Source organism: Schistocerca gregaria, chromosome 4 (assembly GCF_023897955.1).
Source record: "Schistocerca gregaria isolate iqSchGreg1 chromosome 4, iqSchGreg1.2, whole genome shotgun sequence".
Classification (NCBI taxonomy): domain Eukaryota; kingdom Metazoa; phylum Arthropoda; class Insecta; order Orthoptera; family Acrididae; genus Schistocerca; species Schistocerca gregaria.
Window position 1 is genome coordinate 290,324,821 of NC_064923.1, and position 10,558 is coordinate 290,335,378.

General features: G+C 46.9%; 1 protein-coding gene across 2 annotated transcripts in view; it reads right to left on the minus strand.

Moving 5' to 3' along the window:
* LOC126266692 (uncharacterized) overlaps positions 1 to 10,342 on the minus strand; it is a 53,405-nt gene extending 43,063 nt beyond the window's left edge. The window contains exons 1-2 of one of the 2 annotated variants that reach the window (XM_049971128.1): positions 8,647 to 10,327; positions 7,340 to 8,358 (exon numbers count right to left, since the gene is read on the minus strand). In XM_049971128.1, coding sequence (XP_049827085.1) covers positions 7,340 to 7,621 — 282 coding nt within the window. In that variant the 5' untranslated portion in view covers positions 7,622 to 8,358; positions 8,647 to 10,327. Of the gene's footprint in view, positions 1 to 7,339 lie in introns of both variants that reach the window. The other variant, XM_049971126.1, reaches the window with a different exon arrangement.
* Between the last annotated feature and the right edge of the window lie 216 nt (positions 10,343 to 10,558).

Below are 10,558 nucleotides of genomic sequence, written 5' to 3' on the forward strand. Positions count from 1 at the left end.
TTTTATGATTATGGGTGAGATAGCAACTTTTCCCCCCCATGAACCATGGACCTTGCCGTTGGTGGGGAGGCTTGCGTGCCTCAGCGTTACAGATGGCCGTACCGTAGGTGCAACCACAACGGAGGGGTATCTGTTGAGAGGCCAGACAAACGTGTGGTTCCTGAAGAGGGGCAGCAGCCTTTTCCGTAGTTGCAGGGGCAACAGTCTGGATGATTGACTGATCTGGCCTTGCAACATTAACCAAAACGGCCTTGCTGTGCTGGTACTGCGAACGGCTGAAAGCAAGGGGAAACTACAGGCGTAATTTTTCCCGAGGATATGCACCTTTACTGTATGATTAAATGATGATGGCGTCTTCTTGGGTAAAATATTCCGGAGGTAAAATAGCCCCCCATTCGGATCTCCGGGCGGGGACTACTCAAGAGGATGTCGTTATCAGGAGAAAGAAAACTGGCGTTCGACAGATCAGAGCGTGGAATGTCAGATCCCTTAATCGGGCAGGTATGTTAGAAAATTTAAAAAGGGAAATGGATAGGTTAAAGTTAGATATAGTGGGAATTAGTGAAGTTCGGTGGCAGGAGGAACAAGACTTCTGGTCAGGTGAATACAGGGTTATAAACACAAAATCAAATAGGGGTAATGCAGGAGTAGGTTTAATAATGAATAGGAAAATAGGAATGCGGTTAAGCTACTACAAACGGCATAATGAACGCATTATTGTGGCCATGATAGATACGAAGCCCACACCTACTACAGTAGTACAAGTTTGTATGCCAACTAGCTCTGCAGATGACGAAGCAATTGAAGAAATGTACCATGAAATAAAAGAAATTATTCAGATAGTGAAGGGAGACGAAAATTTAATAGTAATGTGTGACTGGAATTCGAGTTTACGAAAAGGGAGAGAAGCAAACATAGTAGGTGAATATGGATTGGTGCTAAGAAATGAAAGAGGAAGCCGCCTAGTAGAATTTTGCACAGAGCACAACTTAATCATAGCTAACACTTGGTTTAAGAATCATGAACGAAGGTGGTATACATGGAAGAACCCTGGAGATACTAAAAGGTATCAGATAGATTATATAATGGTAAGACAGAGATTTAGGAACCAGGTTTTAAGTTGTAAGACATTTCCAGGGGCAGATGTGGACTCTGACCACAATCTATTGGTTATGACCTGTAGATTAAAACTGAAGAAACTGCAAAAATTTGGGAAATTAAGGAGATGGGACCTGGATAAACTGAAAGAACCAGACGTTGTACAGAGTTTCAGGGAGAGCATAAGGGAACAATTGGCAGGAATGGGGGAAAGAAACACAGTAGAAGAGGAATGGGTAGCTTTGAGGTATGAAGTAGTGAAGGCAGCAGAGGATAAAGTAGGTAAAAAGACGAGGGCTACTAGAAATCCTTGGGTAACAGAAGAAATATTGAATTTAATTGATGAAAGGAGAAAATATAAAAATACAGTAAATGAAGCAGGCAAAAAGCAATACAAACATCTCAAAAATGAGATCGACAGGAAGTGCAAAATGGCTAAACAGGGATGGCTAGAGGACAAATGTAAGGATGTAGAAGCTTATCTCACTAGGGGTAAGATAGATACTGCCTACAGGAAAATTAAAGAGACCTTTGGAGAGAAGAGAACCACGTGTATGAATATCAAGAGCTCAGATGGCAACCCAGTTCTAAGCAAAGAAGGGAAGGCAGAAAGGTGGAAGGGGTATATAGAAGGTTTATACAAGGGCGATGTACTTGAGGACAATATTATGGAAATGGAAGAGGATGTAGATGAAGACGAAGTGGGAGATACGGTACTGCGTGAAGAGTTTGACAGAGCACTGAAAGACCTGACTCAAAAAAAGGCCCCCGGAGTAGACAACATTCCATTAGAACTACTGATGGCCTTGGGAGAGCCAGTCATGACAAAACTCTACCAGCTGGTGAGCAAGACGTATGAGACAGGCGAAATACCCTCAGACTTCAAGAAGAATAAGAATATAATAATTCCAATCCCAAAGAAAGCAGGTGCTGACAGATGTGAAAATTACCGAACTATCAGTTTAATAAGTCACAGCTGCAAAATACTAACTCGAATTCTTTACAGACGAATGGAAAAACTGGTAGATGCGGACCTCGGGGAGGATCAGTTTGGATTCCGTAGAAATTTGGAACACGTGAGGCAATACTGACCTTACGACTTATCTTAGAAGAAAGATTAAGAAAAGGCAAACCTACGTTTCTAGCGTTTGTAGACTTAGAGAAAGCTTTTGACAATGTTGACTGGAATACTCTTTTTCAAATTCTAAAGGTGGCAGGGTAAAATACAGGGAGCGAAAGGCTGTTTACAATTTGTACAGAAACCAGATGGCAGTCATAAGAGTCGAGGGGCATGAAAGGGAAGCAGTGGTTGGGAAAGGAGTGAGACAGGGTTGTAGCCTCTCCCCGATGTTATTCCTGTATATTGAGCAAGCAGTAAAAGAAACAAAAGAAAAATTTGGAGTAGGTATTAAAATTCATGGAAAAGAAGTAAAAACTTTGAGGTTCGCCGATGACATTGTAATTCTGTCAGAGACGGCAAAGGACTTGGAAGAGCAGTTGAACGGAATGGACAGTGTCTTGAAAGGAGGATATAAGATGAACATCAACAAAAGCAAAGCGAGGATAATGGAATGTAGTCGAATTAAATCGGGTGATGCTGAGGGAATTAGATTAGGAAATGAGACACTTAAAGTAGTAAAGGAATTTTGCTATTTAGGAAGTAAAATAACTGATGATGGTCGAAGTAGAGAGGATATAAAATGTAGACTGGCAATGGCAAGGAAAGCGTTTCTGAAGAAGAGAAAGTTGATGACATCGAATATAGATTTATGTATCAGGAAGTCGTTTCTGAAAGTATTTGTTTGGAGTGTAGCCATGTATGGAAGTGAAACATGGACGATAACTAGTTTGGAGAAGAAGAGAATAGAAACTTTCGAAATGTGGTGCTACAGAAGAATACTGAAGATAAGGTGGATAGATCACGTAACTAATGAGGAGGTATTGAATAGGATTGGGGAGAAGAGAAGTTTGTGGCACAACTTGACTAGAAGAATTGATCGGTTGGTAGGACATGTTTTGAGGCATCAAGGGATCACAAATTTAGCATTGGAGGGCAGCGTGGAGGGTAAAAATCGTAGAGGGAGACCGAGAGATGAGTACACTAAGCAGATTCAGAAGGATGTAGGTTGCAGTAGGTACCGGGAGATGAAGCAGCTTGCACAGGATAGAGTAGCATGGGGAGCTGCATCAAACCAGTCTCAGGACTGAAGACAACAACAACAACATATGAAATATGAGATACTGTACACAAGAATTGAACATTATATGTGAACATAATTTGGGATTACCACGACTTTATTTTGAATTTCCATAGTTTGTGTTTAAGTTAACGTTCCACGTGTTTCATACTCTACATGTGTGCACTCAAGTACAGGATTACTTAGGAAATAACCTGCTTGAAGCAGAGGTTACAGTTTTATTAAATAAAGTTTCCAGCTGTACTCTTAAGTTTATGATACTGTTAACTTTGAGACAGCGAAGATTGAGACATAAAGGTGAGTTCTGTTACCACACCAGCTCAGGGTTTTCAAATTATTGGGCGTTTTAGGACAGAGAGATCGAAAACATTTGCATATCACGAATTGTATAATATGCAATTGTTTTCTAATAAGACACTGATTGCATAGGCAAACAAAGCGATCGACATTAGGTAACACCCGACTGGTATCCAACGCACCTAACGTACAGGTAACGCGGATACGATGTTAACAGACCAAAGGTATAGGAAACTACAGTAGTGTACGCTTAGTTACGACAGTCTACCATAGCCTACGGAACCTGTACAACTCTATGTATACACTACTGGCCTTTAAAGTTGCTACACCACGAGGATGAAATGCTACAGACGCGAAATTTAACTCAGAGCATGAAGATGCTGTGATATGCAAATGATTAGCTCTTCAGAGCATTCACACAAGGATGGCGCCGGTGGCGACACCTACAACATGCTGACATGAAGAAAGTTTCCAACCGATTTCTCATACACAAACAACAGTTAACCGGCGTTGCCTGGTGAAACGTCGTTGTGATGCCTCGTGTAAGGAGGAGAAATGCGTACCATCACGTTTCCGACTTTGAGGAAGGTCGGATTGTAGCCTATCGCGATTGCGGTTTATCGTATCGCGACACTGCTGCTCGCGTTGGTCAACGTCCAATGACTGTTAGCAGAATATGGAATCAGTGGGTTCACAAGGGTAATACGGAACGCCGTGCTGGATCCCAACGGCTTCGTATTACCAACAGTCGAGATGACAGGCATCTTATCAGCAGGGCTGCAACGGATCGTGTAGCCACGATGGGGACGTTTGCAAGACAAAAGCCATCTGCACGAACAGTTCGACGAGGTTTGCAGCAGCACGGACTATCAGCTCGGATACCATGGCTGCGGTTACCCTTGACGCTGCATCACAGACAGGAGCGCCTGTGATGGTGTACTCAACGACGAACCTGGGTGCACGAGTGGCAAAACTTCATTTTTTCGGATGAACCTAGGTTCTGTTTACAGCATCATGATGGTCGCATTCGTGTTTGGCGACGTCACGGTGAAAGCACTTGTAAGCGTGTATTAGTCATCGCCATACTGGCGTATCACCCGGCGTGATGGTATGGGGTGCCATTGGTTACACGTCTCGGTCACCTCTTGTTCGCATTGACGGCACTTCGAAAAGTGGACGTTACATTTCAGATGTGTTACGAACCGTGGCTCTACCCTTCATTCGATCCCTGCAAAACCCTACATTTCAGCAGGATAATGCACGACCGCATGTTGGGGATCCTATAGGGGCCTTTCTGGATACAGAAAATGTTCGACTGCTGCCCTGGCCAGCACATTCTCCACCTCTCTCACCAATTGAAAACGTCTGGTCAATGGTGGCCGAGCAACTGGCTCGTCACAATACGCCAGTCACTGCTCTTGATGAACTGTGGTATCGTGTTGAAGCTGCATGGGCAGCCGTACATGTACACGCCATCCAAGCTCTGTTTGGCTTAATGCCCAGACGTATCAAGGCCGTTATTACGGCCAGAGGTGGTTGTTCTGGGTACTTATTTCTTAGGCTCTATGCACTCAAATTGCGTGAAAATGTAATCACATGTCAGTTCTTGTATAATATATCTGTCCAATGAATACCCGTTTATCATCTGCGTTTCTTCTTGGTGTAGCAATTTTAATGGCCAGTAGTGTAGAAGGCAGAAGGTTTCGGTCTTATGTAATACCACCTCTAGGTGCGACTGTGACACCTGATGACGATGTGGATATCAGGTAGTCGCTATTGTATACCTTATATAGAGCACAACTTATAGAGGTCAGCTTTGTTGAACCTTCTTTCCAGGCTACGGTATCTTTTCGAGACCAAAACCTACAAAACTGGCAGATTTGGAGCTTTTAATTTGACAGAATAGGAACTACCCACTGGAAGACATGCTGAAACTGAAACTACACTGGTTCAAAGAAATGCACACCAAGATAACGACATTGCCCTTGGCATAGACTATTACTGTTGTTGAATAACCCAAGACACAGGGAAAAAGTAGGGAGAAGAAGGGGATGGCGAATATAGGAAGAAGAAGAAGAGACGAAATGTGAAACATTAGGCAATTTCACTGATCAGCCGGAACATTATGACCTACTATCAATACAGTCCAAGCGATAGCAGCGTCCCCTGGCGAGGAATAACTGCTAGTGCGTCATACTCACTGTGTGTGTAGTATCCGGGAGCGTGCTGTCCGTGTGTAGAATGGGGAAGGTGCGCGATCTATGTCAGTGTTACCCAGGGCAGATAGTTCAAATGGCTCTGAGCACTTATGGGAGTTAATATCTGAGGTCATCAGTCCCCTAGACTTAGAACTGCTTAAACCGACACCACACACAACCATGCCCGAGGCAGGATTCGAACCTGCGACCGTAGCAGCAACGCGGTTCCGAACTGAAGGGCCTAGAACCACACGGCCACAACGGCCGGCGCAGATTGTGATGGTCCGGAGGCTCGGCTCGAACATCTAAGAAATTGCACCACTTGTCGGGTGTTCGAGGAGTGCGGAGGTGAGTGTCTTCAACCCGTGGCGAAACCTCGTCCAAACATCTTGGGGATGGGCGGCTACCCCTCATTACAGGTGTCGGGCGTCGTAGGCTGGACAGACTGGTAACACAGAAGAGACGGCGAACTGTGGCGGAACATCTAACTTCAATGCTGGGCAGAGTTCAAAATGGCTCTGAGCACTATGGGACTTAACAAAAAAATGGTGCAAATGGCTCTGAGCACTATGGGACTTAACATCTGTGGTCATCAGGCCCCTAGAACTTAGAACTACTTAAACCTAACTAACCTAAGGACTTTGCAAAAACGGACATAATGTCTTTTGGGACAACAGCAATCAGTGAAATTATAACCTAAGGACATCACACACAACCATGCCCGAGGCAGGATTCGAACCTGCGACCGTAGCAGTCTCGCGGTTCCGGACTGCAGCGGCTAGAACCGCGTGGCCTCCGCAGTCGGCCGCTGGGCAGAATACAAGTGTGTCTGCACACACAGTGCGCCGAACACCCGTAACGATGGGCCTCCTCAGACGATGACCCACGCATGTGCCAGTGTTAACACCCTGACATTGGCAACTACGAATGAAATGGGCATGTCACTATCGGCACTGGACGTTGGCGTAGTGTGAGAGCACTGCATGGTCTGATGAAACCCGATACCTTTTCCGTCACGCCGATGGGAACAGGTCCTTGATATCTGCATTGCGAGACGCAGACAAGCTGGTGGTGGCTCCATTATGCTCTGGGGAACATTCACGTGGGCATCATTGGGTCCAGTGGAGCTCGTACAAGGCAAAATGACAGCCAAGGAGTATTGCGCACTGGTTGCAGACCAGGTACAACCCTTCATGGCGATCATGCTTCCCCGAGGGCAGCGATATGTTTTAACAGGATAACGCACCATGTTACAAGGCCAGGAGTGTGATGGAGTGGCGAGTTCCAATTGATGAGCCGCACACATCTGGGATGTAATTGGTCAGGACATCAGAGCTGGCATCCCCCCCCCCCCCCCTCCGCTTACCGCAATTTACGGGAATTACCATGCCACGACACGTTGCCGCTGTCCGCTGTTATCTGTGCCAAAGGTGAACGAACATACCGGCTATTAGGCAGATGCTCACAGTGTTGTGGAATTTTATGTACGGTACGGAGCGCAGTAGCAGCAAAGGAGCAGACAGACGCCGGTGGGGACGCAGCACGTACCTCAGAGAGCGGCCAGGCGCCCCTGGCGGCGAGCACGAGCAGCTCTGCGGGCGCGACGGCGAGCAGCGCCGCGGCGTCTGCGACGGCGAGCTGCGCCAGCAGCAGCAGCTGCGCGCGGCCCTGCGAGCACCGACCGTGCCGCCACGCGGAGCCCGCCAGCCAGGCGGCCAGCAGCGCGCCCAGGCCGCCCACCGGGCCCGCGAACGCCCACACCGCCCACGCCGGCGCCACGGGGCCCTCCTCTGCCGGCGCCGCCGCCGCTGTCCAGTTGCCGTCGGCCATGGCGACCGTCACCTCCTCCTGTCCGCCCGCATCGGGGTCAGCCGCGCCAACTGGCACACTGGCCTAACGGGAAGCGCCGCGCTGCGCGGACACTTGTTGCAGGCTCGCGGTGCGCTGGGGTCGCCGGTAGTCGCCGCTTCCTCGTCCCCCTCGGCCGGCGTTGCAGCGTCTCTTCTGACCTCGAAATCTAGCAGGAAAACGCGGGGAACCACCAGTTTCTCAGGAATAATCCTCACGGTGCACACGCACAAGCTTTCACTTCTTTACTGTCTCCAAATGCACATCTGTCACTACTTGGATGTATCCCTACTATAAAAATGCAAAACTGTTGGCAAATTGCGAAATCTTAGACTGTTACACTGTTGGTCCAAAAATATCGGACGTCACTTCATTCAACGCAGACGATCTGCACTGTTATCAGCGTGATCGACTCCTTCGTTGACGTGTACCTTGAACCACTGGCTCTACAACGTCGTAGCCATTAGTGTAAATTCGAGATCGAGCAGAAAAGTACAGAGAACCACCTGTTTCTCGGGAATAACCGCCACGGTGCACACATACAAGCTTTCACTTCTCCGTAGTCATCAAAATCACATACATCAAGCACTAGTTACTCTTGGCAAATTACGAAATCTTAGACTGTTACAGTGTTGGTCCAAAAATATCGGACGTCACTTCATACACCGCAGAAGATCTACATTGTTGTCACCATGATCGACTCCTCCGTTCACGTATACCTTGAACGACTGGTTCTACAACGTGGTAGCCACTAGTGTAAATTCGAGATCGAGCAGGAAAGTACGGAGGACCATCTGTTTCTCGGAAATAACCGCCACGGTACACACATACAAGCTTTCACTTCTCTGTATTCATCAAAATCACATATATCAAGCACTAGTTACTGTTGGCAAATTGCGAAATCTTAGACTGTTACACTGTTGGTCCAAAAATGTCGGACGTCACTTCATACAACTCAGACGATCTACTTTGTTATCACCGTGATCGACTCCTCCGTTCACGTATACCTTGAACGACTGGTTCTGCAACGTCGTAGCCACTAGTGTAAACTCGAGATCGAGCAGGAAAGCACGGAGAACCACTTGTCTCTCGGGAATAACCGCCACGGTGCACACATACAAGCTTTCACTTCTCCGTAGTCATCAAAATCACATATATCAAGCACTAGTTACATCTGAAGTATTCCTACTATAAAAATTCACAAATTTTGAAAAAAATACGAATTTCTTAGTCTGTTAAACTAATATGAGAACCTCCACAGTCAGTCCAAAAAGCGCAAACAGCCTTTTACAATATCGGAATCATGATCAACTTGTCTCAGAGCGTTTCGTTCTGTAATAGAAAATCTCTTTAACTGGCTACAAGAAGACGTCATCCTCCAGTTGGTAATAGAGTCTCATACTGCGGAAACATCTGTTAAGCTATTAAGAAAAAATAGTGCTGTACTTGTTGCCTCGCCTCCGGGAAGTGTTCACTTTCCCATCACAGCTTCACTACAAAAATCCCTAGGCTTCCCATCCGTTGATTTGCTGTCACTACATGATCACGGTGAAACCTGCTAATGGTTTTGATATGCCTGAGAAACATCTTTTACCTATTCCCCTTTTCTTAAGAGAAATAATGGTAAATACCTGTCGGCCGGAACGTGTCGCTGATTAATATCAAATTGCGATCCGGACTGAACTGTTGTATAAGCAGTGCACCATCAGTTTTCTGCCACACGTTTTTTTTTACAAAATATTGCAGAGCTGGTTTAGCGTTTCATTCTTTAGTGCCAAATATCACGACGTATGATGCAGTCTTTCGTGACACAGACCGAACAGGACGATTCTTTCGTTTTTTTGAAAAATCTAATAGTAGTTGGTCCCGATAACGAACATTGAGAGTACTGGAGTGAACGTTACGTGTCACACTCTGTCTAGAATAATCAAGTCAAATTAAAGCGTCCCGAGATGCAGTTTGGAGAAAAAGAAATGGCCTCTTCGCGGCTGTTGCATCAGTTTGTAATATCACTGTTCCTACACAAATTTACTACTTAAAATGCCAAAATACTAGTCACAAACTAAGTACAGATTTTTTTTTAGGTAATTCAGAGATGCTGATGACACTCAAGTCACTCACACTAATTTGGTAATCTCAAAAGACTCAGCTGCATGATAATTAATACCAAGTGAGGCAACCTTGTTATCACCAACAGTGGGAGATCTTGCAACACATTTGCCTCTTCAAGGGCTGAAATGATTTGAAACTGGATGATTGGAAACTGTGCTTCCACTAGAACCCGTGCAGATCAAGCGAAAAACACTTCGCAACGTTCGGTATGTAATGTGAAAAGAGGATCAAGCGAAGTCTCACGCGAAGTGTTGCACATTATCGACAACGATCTTCACGCCGTAATTAGCTGCACGCGTTCGTGTCATTCTGTAGCTAGGGCACACGGCATTTCGGTGCGCTGATTGTAAGCGCGCTATTGGTGGCAGCACGTTGGAGGTTTTTACGACACGCAGGTGCACGCATTCCGTCAGAACGCTGGGCGACGAGCCAGCATCCCGGTGTCGTTGAGGGTCGCGGAGCAGGTGACGCAGACAGCGGCCAGCTGACGCGGCGCCGGCTAACTGGAAACACGTGTGTCGGCGGCGAGCGCAGCTGCAGCCGGGAAGAGCGGAGAGCGGGCGGCCAGCACTGGGGTCCGACTGCCACTGTGCGAGAGGCGGCGGCTCCTGCTGCTGCGAGGGCCACAAGGGGAGGGCGGGAGAATTAGACGGCGCGACGTTGCCGCTGGGATCGCCGCGGGCGGCGGCACCCATGCTCCTGCGGCTGTCACAAAACCCGCACCTCTCTCGAGGGCCCCTCTCCCCCACAGCCCCTTTGTATAGCTAGCAGCCTCGCCGCAAAGACGCTATTCAGTAGAACGCAACC